The following is a 19,131-nucleotide window of genomic DNA, read 5'->3' as shown; positions in this document are numbered from 1 at the left end:
CCCAGCACCCCTGGGGTGACGGCGGGGGTGCAGCTCCTCTCCTGCGAGCCGAGACCCCCCACCCCGGAGCCATCTAGCTCCCCCTCCGCGGCCCCGGCTGCCCGGGAAGCGACGCCCCGCTCATCCCGGACCCCCCCAACACACACACACACACACATTTCCAGGCCCCAGCGGGCTCGGTGCCCTCGGGGATGCTCCCCGGAGGGTCCCCCCCCCCCCCCCGCAGCATCCCGGCCGGTGCTGCCGCTGCGATGGGGACAGTAAATCAGGGCGGCGCAGCCCCACCTCCGCGCTCTCCATTGGCAGCGGCGCCCCTCACCCCGCTCATTGGCGCTGCCGCCGCCGCCGCCCGGCCCTACATAAGGCGCCGCCCGGCCCGACCGGCCCCGTCGGAACCCGGGGAGCGGCGGAGCCGGAGCCGGAGCCGGGCGGAGCGGCGAGGCGGGCGGTGCGGGATGCGCTCCCGCCGCCGCGGGGGCGCCGGGCAGCCCCCCTGGCCCGTGAGTAAGGGGATGGTCTGCCGCTCCGCGAAGTTTCTCGGGGATCGGGGAGGGGAGGGGGGGGGGGGAGGCGGTTTATCAACTCCGGCACGGCCACCGGCCCGGAGAGAAGTTGGTGGCGGGCGAAGCGGGAGCACGCAGCCTGCCCCCGCAGCGTGGAGAGGGTGCGGGGTGGCAAGGCGGGAGGAAGCGGGGTGAAGGATGGGGACGGGGGTGGAAGGGTGCTGGGCTGGAGGGGACTGGGCTCAGGAGGATGGAGCGGTGGTGGGATGGGGCGCGTGGGCGAGGACTGACAGAGCGCTGGCAGGGGCACCGGGGTGGTGAAAAGCAAGGGACGGCTCCTGTTTCTCTGGTCACTCGTGCTTGGTTGTGGCTGAGCCCGTGGAGGGGCTGGGGGCTGCGGGGACAGGGGTCCTGCTGTGCACGTGCCTGCGTGGGAAGGGGCTGGCTGTGTGCTGGTGGGACTGAGCTCCCCCCCCCCCCCCAAGGACCTGGTGTCTCTTTGGGCTGAGCTCAGAGACTAAGGTGACTGCTCATCTCCACACTGCATTAGCTGCTGCTGGCTGAGCCCCAGCGTGCCAGGTCCGGCGCTGAGGAGTCCTGCATGGGAGGGGACAGGGACAGGCCAGCTGGCAGCTGGGGGCTTTGGGCCCGTCAGATGCATCCGTGATGGGATGCACGCACAGGCCAGGGTCTGTGAGAGGGGTGTGGGAGGGAGCAGTGCTGAGCCCACGACGGCAGCGAGCAGCCGGGGCGGCGGGACCGGAGCTCATGGGCTTTGACCGGAGCAGAGGCACTGCAGGAGCTGGGCTGCCTGGGGCTGAGGTGCTGTGGAGGGAGCACTGCTGGCATCCCTGGCCTTCTCAGTTGCTGCGAGAGAGGGGCTGCTGGGTCTGCGGGACGTCTCCTGCCTCTCCTCTGCCCTGGTGGGTACAGCTGTGGCAGCCTGGGAATGGCAAGAACGGGAATACGATGTTATATGGGGCACATGCAGCATGATGTCATGGGGTGCTGTGAAGTCACCATGTTGTCCCTGCTCTAGGGTACCTTTGGGGTGTGATGAGGCCCCGTTGCACAATGTTGTATAATGTCGTAGCGACGCTGGAGGTGGCTGCGGCCCGGGATGGGATGTCACTGCAGTGGTGGAGCATGACATCACTGGGGCGCATGATGGGCGGCAATGTCACCGTGGCACGTGGGATGGGGTGGCTGCACAGAGAGCCAGCTCCCACCCTCCCTGTGATGTGGGCCAAGGGCTTGGGGTGTGTACATGAGGAGCCCTGGGTACAGCACCTCCCCACTTGTGGTGAGGGGCTTGGGGTACAACCCCCTGCCTGCCCCACAGCTCCCTTCCCAGTCCCATCCCCCACAGGGCATTGCCAGCGACAGCCATATGTGGGGACAGATGAGCCCCACATGCTGCATCCCTGCCATGGGACCAGCACCCTGTCCCTGCGCTGCCTGGCTGCACCCTGCATGGGTGCCCCATCTTCCTGCTGCCTTTACCCCTGTCTGGTACCTTGACTTTGAGTCACCAGGCTTAGCCATGCTAAGCAGGCACCCTGAGGTGACCGCAGCTCCTGGGGTGACCTTGCCACCAGATGCTGCAACACAAGCCAGGATGTGGCTCTGCTGGGACAAGACAGGCTGAGCTCTGTGCTGTGTACAAGCAGGACCTCGTAGGCTGAAGCCTCAGGTGGAGTTTCATGCTGAGGCCTCGGTGCTATCAGCAGCACGCTGGAAACCATGAGGCCATTCCTGTCTACCACACAGAGCCTGAGCCAGCCTCCCTCCCTCCCTTTTCCCAAAATGGCCTGGCTCTGGGCCGTGCATCCCTTCCCAATGGCACCAAGCACCGGATCCGCCGGGAAAAGCCTTTTGTCTCCAATCAGGAACATTGTTTAGTCCTGGAAAGTCTCCATCCAGCCTGGAGGGATTTCAGCTGCAGCTGGATGGTCTGGGGGGGCACCTGGAGAACAAGCCAAGATGTAGGGAGTGGGAGCTGGAGGAGGGGCAGAGCAGGGACAGCTATGCCGGTGGCCTGGGGACAACCACCCCTTGCCTGGCTGTGGCCAGGGGTGAGGAGGCACCACTCTGCATTGGCAGGGGGTTCACGTGGCAGCCCTGTACCCTTATGTCCAAAGCTTACTTCGGTGAGCCCAGCGTGGGGCTGCAGCAGAGGCTCCCCCTCCCTCACTGCCTGGCACTGCAAAGTGACACCCAGGGACTGTCCCATCCCTGCGCAACCCAATATAAACCTTGTCCCCATCACATATGCCTTGCATTGGGTGTCTGCACCAAGTAAAGACCCAGGCTCCTGCCCCTAGAGAGCTGCTCCAGACAGGATGACAGGGTGGTGGACACAGTGCCCCAAATCTGGCTGAGTGGTGGAGAGCAGGGTGCCAGAGGGGGGCTGGCTGCACCTGGGTCTGTGGGAAGATGTGGGTCATGCCCGGGAGGGAATGAGAGCAGCACAGAGTAGAGCTGGGGACACACACACACACACACATCCACCCTTGCAGCTGGGCCTGGGGAACAGATGGGATTGGAGAGGGAAGGGGACCACGACCGGTGCAGCGGGACACAGGGCTCTGGGTGTGCTGGGCGGTGGGGCCCAAGGTTTCCTCTGCAGCTGGAGGACAGCCCCTTCCCGCCCAGCTGAGTGGCCCTGGAAGCTATTTGGTTGTGGCAGGGGAATCCTGGGCCCCTAATGACCCTTGGGACCATTCCTATCCCAGGGGAGGCAACAGCAGGCTGTTCCCAGCAGCCTGGTGGGTCTGACAGGATCTAAGACGTGGACACCTTCCCCTCTCCAAGCTGGGCACATGTGGCACCACGCAGCTGCCACAGTTTCCTTTGCTCGCTGGTGGGGCCCACAGCATGGGCACCAGCTGGCAGCAAGGCCATTCACCCCTGTCCCCCTGCCAGAGCTGGGGGGAGGCTGTTCCTGGCTCGGGGGGGCAGGCCTGCCCAGGGATATGGCACAGTCACATGGCAATGTCCCCAGCCTTGGTGACTGGGTGCCCTAGCCCTAGCCATCCCGCCTGTCTGCAAGAGCAGGACAGGCTGGATTTGCTCCCAGCTGGAACGGTGGCATGTGGGTTTATGCCCACAGCCTGGGGATGCACTGCTTGCTGCTGGGCTCTTTCCCTCTGGAGGGAATTGCCTGGCTGGGGATGAGGGCTGGCCATCCTGAGTGCCACCTTGCTCATCACCTGTGCTACAGCCAGGTCAGAGCCAGCTCCAAAATCTCAGCAGCCTTGCCAGCAGTGCTGGCAGACATTGTCCTCCGCAGTCCAGGTTAATTGAGCCTCTCCTCCCAGTCTCCCTTTCCTCCCAGCACCTCCTTCCCGTGTCTGCATCCTTGTGCAGAAACCTTCCCTGGACAGCCTAGGAGGAGCTCGCCCTGCAGAGACCCTGGGAGGTGCCAGCAGGGTAGGGAAACTGAGGCACACAGGAGACACCTGGCAGAGTATCCCCATGTTCTCTCCATGGCCTTCCTCAGCTCTGGAAGACCAGCTGGATGGGGAGAAGCTCCCCAGCCTGGCAAGTGCCTGCTTCCTCTGGCCCTGCCAAGGGAGCAGTGATTGGCATCATGACCTTCCAGGAGCTTTGGTGCCAGCGTCCCCTTGGGGCAGGGTGAGCTGGGGCTGACCCCATATTCATCAGCACCCCACATCCTTCCTGCCACCTCCCGGGTCCCATCCATGGGATGGGCTCCAACAGCCCTGCTCCTGCTCAGCCCTGGCTCCAAGCTCTCTGGGGTACAGTCCTGTCCCAAGGAAGCCCTGAGGGTGAGCTGCAGCCAGGAGGGTCCGTGCGTGGGGGTGCCAGAGCTGTGGCAGTGCCCAAGGGCCTCAGGGCTGGTGGGGTGTCACACGCTGAGTTGGGTGACAAGGGGTGGAAAGAGTGTGCAAAGGCAGTGAGGATGCTCGGGCAGTGGGGAGCAGGGCCTTGGGGTCCCTGCTGGCTCCTCCTGGAGCTGATGGGCTGCAGGTCTCTCCCAGGTGCCCAGGATGCTGGTGCTGTGCCTGCTGTCCCTGGCCTGGCTCAGCGAGGGCTCCCAGCGCAGCGAGCCCATGTTCGTGGCCGTCACCCACCGCCTCCTCCCGCCCGACTACGACAGCAACCCCACGCAGCTCAACTATGGCGTGGCTGTCACCGACCTGGATGCCGACGGTGACTTCGAGATTGTGGTGGCGGGGTGAGTGGTGCACCCAGTGCCTCGGTGACAGCAGGACGTGGTGGCCCTGCAGGGCCAGGAGCTCTTTGCTCCTCTGTGGGCATGTGGCTGGGGGTGTTGTGCACAAGGATGGAGGGGTGGGGGTCTGCACGCATCCACTCATGTGTGTTGATGTCAGCTGGGTGCCTGCATGGGGCTACATAGGTGCCCCCATCCTGGTCCGAGGGCTAGCTCCCCCTTCTGCAGGGCAACGGCAGCTGCCCAGTGGCAGGGGTCCACCCTGCAGTGCAGAGCCAACCTGTCCCCAAGCCGGCTCAGCTCCGCTGACAGGACTCAGCGCTCTCCACAGATTCGGTTAATTGGCTGGAGGTTTTTTTTATAGCCCTTTATTGGAGTGATGTCTCGGAAGGGCTGGCAGGAGCCGGGGAGGCAGGGAGTCGTGTGCTGCGCTGCCAGCGCCTGAGCTGGGCTGGACACGGAGCAGCTGCTGCCAGCGGGTCCCTGGCCGGGGATAGCCGGGACCATGGCACAGGCTCTGCATGAGTGTGCTGGCACGGCTGTGAGCCGCTTGCACGGTGTGTCTGTGCACATACCACCATGCTCACCCCCGAGGGGCGCTTGCACACACAGATGTACCCACTTGGAGGGGACCCCTCACCCCTCAGAGCCCATCTCGGGGGGGCTGCGGGAGCCAGGACACTGCAGTGGCAGGCAGAGTCCAGCTCTGCCACTGCTCTAAGCATCACCCTGGGACAGCAAACCACAGGCAGCACCGGGAACCCCCAGAGTGGCCCAGGACACTGCTTGCAGCCAGGCTGAGCCAAGCAGCCATCCGTGGTTTTGTAAGTGGCCGCGGTGCTCGTTGTATAACTTGTTTACTGGTGCCCAGGGCAGGAGCGGGCGGGGAGCCTGCGGGGCACAGCGTGCTGCTTTCCCTGCCCTGGGAAATGGCAGCAAGCAGGGACCTGTGCCCCATCCTGCCCTGGCATTGCCCTGGGGTACCCAGACCAGGTAGACTTGGGATGCCTGACACGTGCTAAAACAGGTGAGGCTGAGCCCTCCCTGGCGGGAGCCAGCCCCATGTTCAGGTGCTGAGAGCAGCCTGGCGTCCTTGGCCTCCACGAACCGTGCAGGTCTCTGCTGTGCCCACCATGGGGAAAACTTGGTGTCATACCCAGCGTGCCCCCAGGGGTGGGATGGGGGCTTTCATCCTGTCCCCAAGCCTTGAGGAGCCATCACCCCTGCTCACACCCACAGGTACAATGGCCCCAACCTGGTGCTCAAGTACGACAAGGCACGAGGGCGGCTGGTGAACGTGGCAGAGGACGAGCGGGGCTCCCCGTACTACGCACTGCGGGACCGGCAGGGCAACGCCATCGGCGTGACGGCCTGTGACATTGACGGGGACGGCCGTGAGGAGATCTACTTCCTCAACACCAACAATGCCTTCTCCGGTGAGCCCCGCCAGCGGCCGTGCCCTGAGCCCCGGGCGCGGGGAGAGCTCCCGGCACGGCCGCCCACGACCTTTGGCGTGTGAGGGATGTGTGCGGGCTGGAGTTAATTTCTCAGTTGAGTGGCTCCATTGACTGATGGCAGCACGGGCGGGACGCCGAGCCCAGCCAGCCGCCGAGTCAGCACTTCGAGCTGCCCACCACCCTCCCAGCAGCACCCAGAGTGGGACAGCAGCTTCCCCACCATCCCCAGGGCTGCCCTGCCACAGGGACCCTGCGCAGCAAATCCCAGCTGTGCCCCTCTGTGCCGTGGCTCCCCTGTGCCCACTGGACCAAACCAGGTCTAATCCTGCCCTGCTGGTGCTGTCCCAGGGCCCAGGATGTCTGTCATGGAGAGGAGACCCACATGTCCTAACACAGCACCAGGCATCCCTGGAGCTCGCTGGGTCGCTGCTCCAGCCCAGCTCTGCCCCATGTCCCCGTCCCACAGCCCTGACCTCCAGGCAGCAGTTCTGTCTTCCCGACGCTCATAATTACCCGGGCTGGTGGTGACCGCCGCCACACCTGTCCCTAAATCAGGCGTTGCCATCAGCGTTGTCACAGGCAGCGCGGCTCGCTGCCTCTGCCTGGCACCGAATCGATTTTTTTTACTTTCCCGGGGATGATGTACAGGGCTGTGCCCCACTGGGACACATTTTACTTTAATGAGTTGATTCTTCTGCATGTCTCCCGGCAGTCCTTAAGGGTCACGGGGGCTCTTGCAGCAGCAGCATGGCCCCGTGGCACTGCTGGGGGCTGTGGGGAACAGAGCAGAGGTTTGGGATGCTCTGGGAAAAGGGGTAACTCTTCCACAGTCTCCCCTTGCGCAGGGCACCTTCCTCAAGAGGAGCCTGATTGCTGCAGCCCCCCTGACCTGTGTCTTCTTCCCCAGGCATGGCCACCTACACGGACAAGCTCTTCAAGCTCCGCAACGGGCGCTGGGAGGACCTCCTGAGCGACGAAGTGAACCGGGATGTGGCCAGCCGCTTTGCCGGGCGCTCCGTTGCCTGTGTGGACCGGACGGTGAGCAGGCAGGTCATGGCGGGCAGGCAGCATCTCCACTTCCTTCCCACCCCCCTTCAGCCTTCCCCTGTGGGGTCCCAGGGGACCTCTCCCCTCACCAGCCCCATCCCACCCCCTCCTCGGCCGGAGGTGCCTCCCAGTAGCCCGTGACTGTCAGGGCTGGCAGCCCCCCCAGCCGTGGGGATCGTGGGCGCACGGTTGCCGCCAGCTGATAAACGTGCCTGTCGAGGTGATTTATGTTCCTGTCAGCTGCTCTTTCTTCTTCCTCCTCCTCCTCCAGCGGTTTGTTTCCAAATGATTATCACTAAATCAGGGTCCAGCTGCTGCATGGGACGGGGCGGGGGGGGTGGTGGGGATGGGGGGGACCTGGCACACTGAGGATGCTGGGGGGACAGGGTGCCCCGTGCCGGCACTGTGAGCCTGGGGACCACAGAGCTCCTGGAGGCAATGAGGTACATCCCTACTCTCAGGGTGCTTTTCACCATGGGCTTTGCAGAGCCCTGGCTCAGCACATGGTAGCGGCGCCTGGTCCCATGGAGCCATGAGAGGACCCAGCCCCACAGCAGGGATCCTGTGGTCCCCGTGGAGATGGGTTTTGGGCAGGTGGGTGCTGAAGAGGTGCCGCCGGCCGCAGGGCTCCGGCAGGTACTCCATCTACATCGCCAACTACGCCAGCGGCAACGTGGGCCCCCATGCCCTGATCGAGATGGACCTGGCTGCCAGTGACCCTGCCCGCGGCGTCGTGGTGCTGGTGGATGTGGCCGCCCAGGCTGGCGTCAGCAAGTACACAGGTACCCGGCTGCTGTGGCCCCGTGGAGGGGACGGGGCACTGCTGGGCACAGCGAGGGGGGGACCCCACTGCGGGCAGGGCAGCGCCCATCGCAGGCAGGGCAGTGCAGTCAGGGACCAGTGCCATGCGTTAGGCTGCCTGACTGCCCCATCTAGTGGCAGCCCCACGGCCCGTGGAAAGGACCCGGGCCACGGGATGCCCACCTGGCAGGACCTCTGTGCCCACCATTGCCTGGGCTGATCCCTCCAGAGCCCACAGCATCTGCAGGGCACGCAGTGTGGCACGGGGATGTGGGCACACGAGCAGGGCGGCGGGGAGCGTGCCACCCTGCGCCCCGTGCTGCTCTACCACCGCGGGGACCACTGCCATGCCCCATCTCCCCAGCGGGGAATTGTCACTAATTAGGAGTGTTGTCACCATGGCGATGGCAGTGATTAGGGTTGGGAGTGACACAAACGGCTGCCAGGCCCAATTACCTCCCGATGAGAGGCGTTGAAGGTGGGAGATGGGCAAGGAGGGTTCACTGGGGGTCCTGGGAGCACTGGGTGGGCAGCACCGAGGGAACATGGGGGGGAACTTCCCTGGGGCAGGTCACCAGCTGTCCCCTCACCCCTGGGTTACTGTCCCCAGGGGGCCGCGGGGTGGCCGTGGGCCCCATCCTGAGCGACAGCGCCTCTGACATATTTTGCGGTAATGAGAACAGCCCCAATTTCCTCTTCCACAACCGGGGGGACGGGACATTCCGGGATGTGGCGGCTGCCGTGGGTGAGTAGGGGAAGATGGGGGGAGCACCGTGGCACTGGGGACCTCGGGGCAGGGCTGGCTCTGCCTTCCTCTGCCTGCACGGGTTGGTTGAGTGCAGGGTGGAGGGACAGCCCTGGGACCCAGAGCCCCACCGACCACTGCGGGTGGCTGAGGGGCACCAGGCCATCCGTCAGCACAGGGATGCTGCCCTGCACGGGGAGGACCCATCTGGGGACCACGGGGCACATCCTGGGGAGACGGAGGCAGGGAGGGGGTCCTGTCTCCCCCCGTCCCCTTGCGGCTCCCCAGGGCTGGATGACCCCTACCAGCACGGACGCGGCGTGGCGCTGGCTGACTTCAACCGTGATGGCCGGGTGGACATCGTCTACGGCAACTGGAACGGGCCACACCGCCTCTACCTGCAGAGCGGGGCCCCCGGGCGCGTCCGATTCCGGGTGAGGGCTGGGGCTGGGACCCTTCCACCGCTGGCTTTGCCACTGAGCCTGCTTGGCTGGGGGAGCTGGCTTCACCCTGATTTAGCTTTGAGCCCCACTTCCCAGCGGGGAGGGGACCCAAAGCACCAAAGCGGGACCCAATGTCCCACTCCCCGTGCCCATTGTCACCCCGTGCCCACTCCCCGTGCAGGACATTGCCACTCCCAAGTTCTCCATGCCATCCCCTGTCCGCACCGTTATCGCAGCCGACTTCGACAACGACCAGGAGCTGGAGGTTTTCTTCAACAACATCGCTTACCGCGGCTCCTCCGCCAATCGCCTTTTCCGGTAGGAGCCCAGCGTGTACCGGGGGGCCGGGGCAGCCCCCCACCCCACTCTGGGGGGACGAGCAGCCCTCATGGTGCAGCCAGGCTCATGGGGCTCCACTCCATCAGTGCCACTGCTTGGGCTCAGCTAATAAAAGGCACCGTGACTAAGCCCTTCCCGGCGTCATTACCAGCCGCTTCGATCGTGCCTGCAGCAGCCCCCGGGGTCCCCAGTGCTGCTGATTAGTAGCCGTGTGGAAGCTTGTTTGTGGCTCCTGTTACATGTGGGGGTCAATTCCTCGTTACCGTTGTGTGGCACCTCCTCACCTGGCATGTGGGGTGGTGGGAGCTGGTTGTCCCCCCAGTGCTGGCACCCATGGGTTGATGGAAGGCAGTGTTGTGGCAGGGAGCCCCTGGGCAGGGGGGGGTGTCTCCGGTCACAGAGGGATGCAGCAGTGTTTTGAGATGGCATTGCTGCTCCGCACTTCAGACTTGCAAGAGCCAGACTCTCGTGACATCCCTGTCACCCCTGCATGGAGCGGGGATGTGAGGTGCTAACAGGCAGTGGCCAGTCCTGTCCCCCATCCACCCTTCATAGCGACTGGGGCTGTCACCTCTCTACCGTGCTGCTGCGGGAGGGGACAGGCACTTTCCGGGAAGGTGCTGGGGACCGCACGGCACTAACGCCCTGTCTGTGCTCGGCAGGCTCATCCGCAGGGAGCACTCAGACCCCATCGTGGAAGAGCTGAATCCAGGGGACGCGCTGGAGCCTGAGGGACGGGGCACAGGTGGGTCCCCCCACCCTGGCAGTGGGGGCCCATGCCAAGGGTGTGCCACAGCACCGCCTGGCACCCTCTATGCCTGGGGATGCTGCGTGCCTGGCTGAGTCACCTGCCTGCTCCCCACCAGCATCCTGGAGTCCCCGCTGCCCAGGAGCAGCCCTGTGCTTTCTCCCTCCACTCATACACAGCTAACGATGCCGTCTCCAGTTGTTCCCCAGGGCTTCACTCTTGGGGGGGATCCTTCCTGGGTGCCCACTGTTCAAAGACAACCTCTGCATTTGGGAGTGGGCCAGGCAGCCTCCTGTGTCCCCCAGCCTCCAGGCACTGTCTGCCCCCTCCACTGCCTAGGGAGCTGACCCACCTTATTGCAGGGTGCCACCCGTACAGGGACCCTTACTCCAGCACCAGGGTCACCCCATCTTCCCTATTGCCCCTACATTGCCAGAAGTGCTGGAGTCACCTGTGGGAGCCCACACTGGCAGCAGGATGGAGTGCTGGGAGACGTGGGGGTGGGCCCCATGTATGACATGATCCTGTCCTTGCAGGGGGTGCAGTGACAGATTTTGATGGCGATGGGATGCTGGACCTCATCCTGTCCCACGGAGAGTCCATGGCACAGCCAATCTCCATCTTCAAGGGCACCCAGGTGAGACAAGCAGGTGGTCCTCACGTTGTCCCCGTCCCTTCCGCCTGCCCTTGCTCATTGTCCCTGCTCCCTGCCCCCTTGCAGGGCACCAGCAACAACTGGCTGCGCGTCATCCCCCGCACTCGCTTTGGGGCCTTTGCACGGGGGGCCAAAGTGGTGCTGTTCACGCGGCGCAGCGGGGCCCACCTGCGCATCATCGACGGCGGCTCGGGGTACCTCTGCGAGATGGAGCCCGTGGCACACTTCGGATTGGGTGAGCTGGGAGGGCAAGGAGCTGCCTCCACCCCCAGCCTTCCCGGGCACACCCTTGGGCAGGGGTCACCTCCACTGCCCTGGCATGGTAGTCATCCATGCCCATCGCCCTGGGCACGGTGGGCTCCAGGCGGGGCTGCGGGCGAGATGCCTAGCTACTGCAGCCCTGTTGCAAGGGGCAGCTGCCCCCTTCCCCACCCCCTGCTTGCTGCTTTGCCCAGGCACCAGGGCTTTTCTTGCCCGTTAGCCCTCCCCTGGCTTGGCACAGCCAGTAGCCAACCCTACAGGGGTGTCCCTGCCTGCTGGCGGGGCATCCTACCATCCCTGTGTGCACTCCCTTGGGATACATCCCTGTGCATGGGCTGTCAGCACAGGAACCTGGGGCCCAGCTCAGGGAGCAAGGGAAGGCTTTTCCCCTCCATCCCTACCACCCCCCTGGCCTCCTTTCAGCCCCTGCCCGCCCTGGAGACCCCCCCTCTGACGGGCTGCCCGCCTGCAGGGCATGACGAAGCCAGCAGTCTGGAGGTGACCTGGCCAGATGGCCGTGTTGTGGCACGAGCCGTGGCCAGCAGTGAGACCAACTCTGTCCTGGAGGTCCCCTACCCTCTGGATGTGGAGGAGCCACTCGTGCCTGCCCCACTGGAGGTGAGGGCCAGGTGTGGGTGCAGGGCGGGAGGCTTTGGGGGCAGGAACAAGGGGCTGGGCTCTGCTGGCTCGGTGGCTGCCCGGGGCTGATTCCTCCCCATCCCGGCGGTCTCTGCTTCTCCCCAAATGCAGTGCGGGCAGGGATTTTCCCAACACAAGAACGGACGTTGTGTAGGTGAGTGCCTGCTGGGGTGCTGCCTGCACCCGGGGTGCCGCAGCACAGCCCTGCGGGGGGGCATGAGGGCAGCACCCTGCTACAGGGAGGTGGCAGCTGGGGAGACGGCTGGGCATGAAGGCAGGGCTGCCGCACGGCTCGGCGCGGGGTACGGCTGCCTGCCCGGCGCGTGGCCTGAGAATGGGGGCAGCAGCACGGCTCTAGAGGGGGGTCTGCGGTGTCACGGGGAGCGGGGAGAGCGCTGCACCGGGGGCAGGAGGCATGGCTGGCACGGGGCAGGCATTGCGCTGGAGCCGCAAGCAATGGAGGGGCAGTGGGGATGTGGCAGGGTGGGCATGGCCGTGCCATGAGCCTCAGGGGCAGAGACATGGCTTGTGCGTGGCTACCTCTTGGGGGGGGCGGGGTGCGGGGTCATCCAGCATGTGCAGAGGGAACTGGAGGGGCCATGGCCAACTCCCAGCTCCAACTCCCAGCCCTGTCGTCTCCTACCGAGGCCCCTCTGCTTGCAGACACGGACGAGTGCACCGAGTTCCCCTTCGTCTGCCCCCGGGACAAGCCTGTCTGCATCAACACCTACGGCGGGTACCGCTGCCGCAGCAACAAGCGCTGCAGCCGGGGCTTCGAGCCCAATGAGGACGGCACGGCTTGCGTGGGTGAGTGATGGCTGGGACGCCCTGACCCCATGCCACCGCAGCCTGGCCCAGCCGGTGGGCAGCGGCCCCAAAGCACCGCCCTGGGATGCTGTTGCACCCCTGCCAAAGGCCTGGCCGCACCCTGCAACCTGCCGGATGGCTGCCCAGCCACCTCCACCCTGGCTCCGTGTCTGTTCATCCTGCGCCTCCCGCAGAGCTGCCACTGACTCCCCTTCTCTCTTTCTCTCTCTTTTTCTCTCTTGCTCCTTCTCTCCTTCTCTATGCAGCTCAAGTGGCCTTTTTTGGGGGATACCCCTCTGCTGGGAGCTGGCCTGGGCTCCCCCACAGTGCCCTCCTCCCTCTAGTCCTCGGACTCTGCCTTTGCCTCTATGCACTTTAACCCCTGCCCGTAACACGCCAGAGCAGCCTTGGCGGAAGGACCGGCCGGCCTCTGCCTGTCTCTCTTTTTCTCTCTTTTCTTTTTCTCCATGTCGAGCTGCCCTGGAAGTGCCGGCTGTGCCCTACTGGGGAGGTCTGCGGTGGGACGGGCATGGAGCCCAGCTGCCCCTTGCACCTTGTCTGGGAAAGCAGCCCCGGGGCAGCGCCCCTTCACCGGCACCCCCCCCGTCCCAGTGCTGCTCCTGCCACGCTGGCACCTCCCGGGCGGTTGCTTGTTCCGTCGCCTCGATACCGTACCATGTGCCTGCTGGTTTGGCCCGCGACGTGTGTGCTTCGCCTGCCCCCTCCTCGGTGATGGGGACCCCACCCCCCCACCCCCAGCAGAGGAAGGTCCCCCCGGCCCTGCGGGGGAAAGACCCTTCTGGTCTGTTTTTTAACGTATGGACCCCACTGTTTGGAGTCGGACCCTGCTCAGTCTTCCAGCCCCTCTCCCAGAGAATCACCCCAATAAACTATATCCTGTCTATTAGCCCGGCCTGCTGAGCTGTGCGGGGCAGGGCTGTGCCCGTGCTTGTGCCCTGGGGCTGCAGGGGGTGGGGACCCAGGAGTGGGGAGCACCCCCAGCATCCCCCAGCTCTCCTTGCCCTGGGGCCAGGAGCTAGCTGGAGGGTGCACGGTGGTGTTGGACAGCTCTGTCCCTGCCCAGCCCTGCTCCCAGCCCTGGAAGCACCGGAGGGGCTGGGGTGCAGCAGGCAGCCCTGCCCACACCGCAGCAACAACAGGGCCGCGCTGCCTTCTCCCCACGTGCTGTAACCCCCTGCTGCTCTCTTCCCCACCACCAGACATCGACGAGTGTTCCCAGGGCTTGCACAACTGCAGCCAGCTCTGCACCAACACCCCTGGGGCACACGCCTGCCACTGCCACCCGGGCTTCCACCCCCTTGATCCGGCTGCCAGCCAGTGCCTGGGTGAGTACCTGCAGGCAGGGGGGGCCGGCAGCCCGCGGTGCCCACCCACCCGCCGCTGCCAGGCGCAGCCGCGCTGCCCTGGGAGCAGGGATGCTCTTTCCTGGGGTGCCCCGTTGTGCTCATAGCCCTGGTCCCTGCCAACCCAAAACATGGGGGGCAGGATGGACAGACTGTGGCTTTGCAGTTGATGGAGGGAGGTGGCATCTGCCACCCAGCTGCTTTGGGGACTGTGGCTGCACCTGTGTGGCTGCAGGAGATGCGTTTGTGTCCCAGCTTCACTCAGCCCCAGAGCTGCCCCCCGCCCCCTGCCACGCCACCCCCCCACCCCCTGTCCTGCCCATGCCAGGCAAGCCCCATACGCCTGGTGCAGCTCTGAACCTCTCCCCTTCCTTTCCAGACATAGATGAGTGCCAGGCACAGCCTGGCCCCTGCAACCATATCTGCCACAACAGCCACGGCTCCTTCCACTGCCACTGTCACCGCGGCTTCTCCCTGGGCGCAGGTGGGCACTGCCGGCGCAACTAGCCTGCCCCGGCACAGCCGGGTGCCCCCTGCTCACCCCCAGCCCCGTGTGAGTTGTGCCCGGTGCCAGCTGAATAAACCCTTTCCTGCACTGGTTTCCCTATGGGTCCCAGTCACCGGCACCACATGACTGCTACATGGCTCTGTCCCCATCCTCCCATGGATTGCCGCATCTGTCCTTCCTTATCTTCCCCATACTCACCCTCCCTGCGGGGCTCTGTGCACCCCTCTGTGTGCTGGGGGATCCCCCGCCGCAACCCAGCCTGGCTTTGTGCCCCCCCCAGCATCACCCTGCTTCCCCCTCTGACACAGGAGGACGCAGGGCAGGCGGCAGGGGATGAAGCACAGGATTTATTGAGGAAGGTCTCCATGCAGGGGGGCCCCAGCAGGAACGGCAGGACCAGGGCCACCCTGCACACATGCCATGACTGAGCTAAAGGGAGTCCCACGGGGCAGGGTCCATCCTCCAGGACCCCAGGAGAGCAGTGCTGGCTTGGTTCAGCTCTGCACCCAGGCAGGGACTCTTCTCGAGGTGCTGGATGTCACAGGGACCCTCCTCTTCCCCCCCCATCTGACCCTGGCCCATGAACCCCACACACCTTGCAGCTGGGCCCAGGTGCCCCTCAGGGTCCCCACCATAGGCCAAGCTGAGAATCGGGGTTCTGGTGGCAGATGCATGCAGGACACGTGGGCAGGGAAGGGCTCAGCAGTGGGAGAGGAAGGGTCCTGGTGGAGCTGCTCCACTGGGCACCCTCCCTGCACTGGGGCAGGTCATGGGGCAGAGCAGGCAGGGGTCTGCCAGCAGTCAGGAGTGGGCAGGCTCTGCCAGGACTGGTCAGGGAGCCTGGCTCACCCATGCCACAGCTCAGCCTCCGCTTTGCTGGGCCATGCATGAGCCTGGGGTACATGGCACAAAGGCAGGAGCCTGCGGTACATGGCACAAAGGCAGGAGCCTGCCCAGCACTGTACCTCCCTGCCTGGGGCACGGGGCTTGGGAGCTTTCTGGGTCTGGCTGGGGATGGCACCAGGTCAGGCAGGGAGCAAGAAGCAAGTGCCCAGTGTTGTGGGCAGTGCTGAAGGATGCTGCTGGCAAGGATGCCGCTGCCAGATGGGTGAGGGCATCTGGCCGGGGCTGGGGAGCAGCAATGGGCAGCGCATGGGGCAGGGCTGGGGTGAATGCGTGGAACCATCATGCGGATAAAGCAGCACCAGGGCTCTGCCAGGCACCCTGGGCAGCAAGCACGCAGCAGCTGAGCCCACCCCGCAGCACCAAAAGTGGGGACACCCCAAGGACTGGGTGCAGCAAGGGCTGGCAGTGCCCGTGGGCATGGGGATAAGTGTGTGTCCCCCAGCTTAGCGCTGCCTGGGGCTTTGCCAGTCCCACTGCTCCCCAATGCATGGCACACAGGGCGCTGCCAGCTCGGGCTGCCCGCGGCAGGGCAAGCTCCTTTGCTTGGGGCAGGGGCAGCAGCACTGAGCACCCGGAGGGCTGCGGGAGTCTCTTGGCACCAGTTCGGCTCAGTGGGAAGCACCTGGGATGCCCCAGCACCAGCCCCTGCCCACAGTGGGTCTGAGCAGGGGCAGAGCCACTGCAGGGGGCACAGAGCAGAGTGGGGTGGGCAGCCCAGCTGGGCAGCCCCCAGCCTCCCCCTCCCGTCCACCCTGGGCTCAGAAGCGGGTGCTCTGGTAGTGCAGCCTGCGGAGCTCGGAGAGGCCACTGTCCCGGCAGTACGAGTCCCTGCAGGGACTCCCTGCCAGTCACCGGCCCCCCGCCCCACCACCCCCTCCACCGCTGCTGCTGCTGGAGCTGCCGCTGCTGGAGCTGCCGCTGCTGCACCGGTCCTCGTAGATGGAGATCTCGATCTGGGCCTTGATAAGGATCATCAATGAAATGGGCTAGCCCAATTGCCCAGCACCCACTCCCAGTGTACCCCCACTCCTCACCCTTGTCATCCCCCCAGCACCCCCCTGCCCAAAGGATACGACCCTCATGCCACGCTCCAGGGGGTCAGTGAGCAGCAGCCCCCGCGGCGCATAGATCTTCTCATTCTGCTCCTGGATGTACTTGGAGATCTTCTTCAGGACCTGCCAGCACACGGGGTGACACTCAGGGCCTTCCAGCACCGCTGCCCGCTCCAGCCTCCAGCCCCCCTGCTCCCTGTACCACCACTGTGCCCACCGCCAGGCCTGCAGCCATGCCCGTCCCTGAGCCCCCCGCGGGGCCTCAGCACCTTCTCGTAGTGCGTCTCCATGCAGAGGAAGATGAAATAGGCTGTGGCACAGGCCAGGCACCCCTCCAGGTATGAGCTGCCCCCAATCTTCTCTGCTTCGGCGTAGAAGCCATTAAGGGTTTTCACGGTTTCCTCAAAGAGCTGCCGCTCGATCTAGAGCAGAAACTGAGGTGAAGAGGAGTCTGGCCCAAGGCTGACCCCTTGCACTGCCCTGTCCCAATCCCTGGGGGCACTTGGGGAGCACTTAACCCTCTCCTCCCTGCCCAGCTGATGCCTCAGATCCCTGGCCCCTGCCCACCTCCCACCCATGCCAAGACCTGCTCAGCTTGCAACCCTTCACCAGACCCTCCTGGTCCCCAGGAACACCCAAGCCCTTGCACACCAGGCAAGGCAGCTGTGATTGCATGCACCCAGCAGCATCGGCTGGACCAGGGCCATACAACACCCCGTGGGGGCCTCATGCCTTCAGACCCCAAGCCCCCATCCAGTACCAACATAGGGCACCCTGCACCCTGTCAGCCCACCAGGCGCCCTACCCGGCTCTCCAGCTCAGGGGGGAACTTTGTCTGGAACTGGCATGTGGTCCCGTCGCTGTAATCCCGCTGCACAAAGACTTTGGTGGCCAGGGATGCACTGCGCCGCAGCTCCTGCAGGCTGTGCACCTGTGGGGGTAGCAGGGTGAGCCAGGGGGGCCGCAGCTGTGGGGTGCCAGACATCCCTGCTGGGGGACTTGGGGGCCTGGAGAGCAGCACCGTTCCGCCTGTGTCAGGGGCTGCAGGGCTCACACCCCCCGGGGCAGGGACCCCCCAGCGCAGGCTGTGTCACGCTGTGAGCACAGCTCAGCGCTGGAGGTGCGAGACCGAGGCGAGGGCAGGATGGCAGCAAGGGGAGGATGTCGCGACAGCCCCCTGCTCGGATTGTGGGTGAGTGCGTGTGCTCCCTGCCCCGGGGCTGGTGCCTTGGCCTCACCTGCCCTGGTTGCTGCACGCGTGGGTGTGCGTGTTCTGGTGGGCCACGGCCCCGGGGAGTGGACAGCCCCCATCCCCACCACACAGCCACCCCCCCAGCTCCCAGAGGGGAGGCGGGAAGCGGGCCAAGCAGGAGCAGGGGGCCGGGCAGCGGGTCTGCAGCAGCAGCGCAGCGGGCGGGCAGGCTGCAGCTGGGCGGCTGCACAAAAGGGACCGGCGGTCTCGGCAGCCCTGGCGGCGGGCGCTCAGCCCAGCCCCACCAGCCCTGACACCCCACGGGGTATGAGGGCCCACGCCAGCCCCCCGGGCTCTGGCTGTGGGGCAGCTGTGGGGGGATGGAGAGGAGGATGGAGAGGCCCGGTTGTGGCAAGGGCAGGTGTCAGGCCCCTCCCTGTGCTTCCCCTTGGGTGACATGGGGCCACCGCCCGCTGTGCGCCCCACAGAACCTCTGCCTGTCCCAGGTCCCACCCATGGCCCCTGGGAGAGGGACCCCCAGCCCCACAGCCACCTCTCCTCCCAGGACACCCCACCCAGACCCACGCTGCTCCCTCCAACAAGGGCGACCTGCACCCCCCCTCCCCCCGTCACCCCCCCACCCCTCCAGGCACCCCACATACACACTGTCCTTTCTGTGCGCACAGACCGCGCGCCCCTCCCAGCCCCACGCTAAACCCCTCCCGGTGCACCCCACGCGGACCCCAGCCCCACGCTGCCCTCCCACACCAGCGCAGCCCACGCGGACCCCTTCCCCCCCGCTCCCGGCCTGCCGATGGCAGAGCAGGGGGGGGTGCTCCGCCCGCGGCCCGGCTCCGGGAGGTGCCCGTTGCCGAGGTGGCCCCCGCCGTGCCGCCGCGCACCCACCCACCTCCGTGGCCATGGCGCGGCGTGCGCCCGGGCCGGGCTGTGCGGGGCGTGGGGCGGGGTGGGGTGGGGGTGGGGGACGCGGCGCTGTCACCGGGGCCGTGCCGAGCCGGGCGGGGGGGGGGACCGGCGCTGTCCGCGGTGCTGCTGTGCCGAACGGCGGAGGCGGGACCGGCCGCCCCGTGTGCGCAGCCGCCCGGCCCGCCGCGGCCCGCCCCGAGGCGGCGGGGATGGGCGCCCGCCGCTACCGGCGCGCAGACCCTGGGGAACGTGGCCGCGCTGCTGGGGTCGACGGTGCCGGGGTCCGGGTGCTCCCAGCGGGGGGGGGCTGCGAGGCGGCGGGGCTGTAGGTCCCGGGGGGTCCCTCCAGCGCTGCGGGTACCAGGGCCCGGCGATGCGGCTGTAGGTTCCCCGGGGGGAACTGGCTGCCGAGGGGGTGTAACCGGGGGCCTGGGGGGCCGTGGGGCTGCCCCGGTGGGGGATTTGGGGGGGCCGGCCGTGGTGCGGGCAGCCTGCCATGCCAAAGGGGCCTCGGCTGAAGCTGTTTGTTTGCGAAGGAT

General features: G+C 66.1%; 2 protein-coding genes across 6 annotated transcripts; one reads left to right on the top strand and one right to left on the bottom strand.

Moving 5' to 3' along the window:
• The first annotated feature begins 404 nt into the window (after window positions 1–404).
• Window positions 405–14,602, top strand: CRTAC1 (cartilage acidic protein 1). 5 transcript variants are annotated; one of them, XM_042792448.1, is made up of 16 exons: window positions 405–500; window positions 4,508–4,704; window positions 5,941–6,137; window positions 7,066–7,196; window positions 7,831–7,987; window positions 8,617–8,751; window positions 9,040–9,185; window positions 9,376–9,512; window positions 10,196–10,278; window positions 10,818–10,918; window positions 11,003–11,171; window positions 11,670–11,815; window positions 11,948–11,990; window positions 12,500–12,643; window positions 13,864–13,989; window positions 14,387–14,602. In XM_042792448.1, the coding sequence occupies exons 1-16, from the start codon at window positions 456–458 to the stop codon at window positions 14,512–14,514; spliced, it is 2,085 nt and encodes a 694-aa protein (XP_042648382.1). In that variant the 5' UTR covers window positions 405–455; the 3' UTR covers window positions 14,515–14,602. The 5 variants fall into 5 exon arrangements, with proteins under 5 accessions (XP_042648382.1, XP_042648404.1, XP_042648397.1 ...); XM_042792456.1 differs by having other exon boundaries at window positions 407–500; window positions 4,497–4,704; XM_042792470.1 differs by lacking the exon at window positions 11,948–11,990 and having other exon boundaries at window positions 14,387–14,484.
• A 1,563-nt stretch (window positions 14,603–16,165) lies between these two features.
• GOLGA7B (golgin A7 family member B) lies at window positions 16,166–18,768 on the bottom strand. The gene is made up of 5 exons (XM_032995359.2): window positions 18,576–18,768; window positions 17,279–17,404; window positions 16,743–16,895; window positions 16,495–16,596; window positions 16,166–16,374 (listed from the first exon to the last, which is right to left on the bottom strand). Exons 1-5 carry the CDS (start codon window positions 18,585–18,587, stop codon window positions 16,270–16,272), a joined length of 498 nt encoding a protein of 165 aa, XP_032851250.1. The 5' UTR covers window positions 18,588–18,768; the 3' UTR covers window positions 16,166–16,269.
• Between the last annotated feature and the right edge of the window lie 363 nt (window positions 18,769–19,131).

The sequence above is a fragment of the Tyto alba genome, unplaced genomic scaffold, assembly GCF_018691265.1.
Source record: "Tyto alba isolate M040663 unplaced genomic scaffold, T.alba_DEE_v4.0 Super-Scaffold_1, whole genome shotgun sequence".
Lineage (NCBI taxonomy): Eukaryota > Metazoa > Chordata > Aves > Strigiformes > Tytonidae > Tyto > Tyto alba.
Note: the sequence above shows the minus strand (reverse complement) of the source record. Positions and strands in the feature narration are given on the sequence as shown.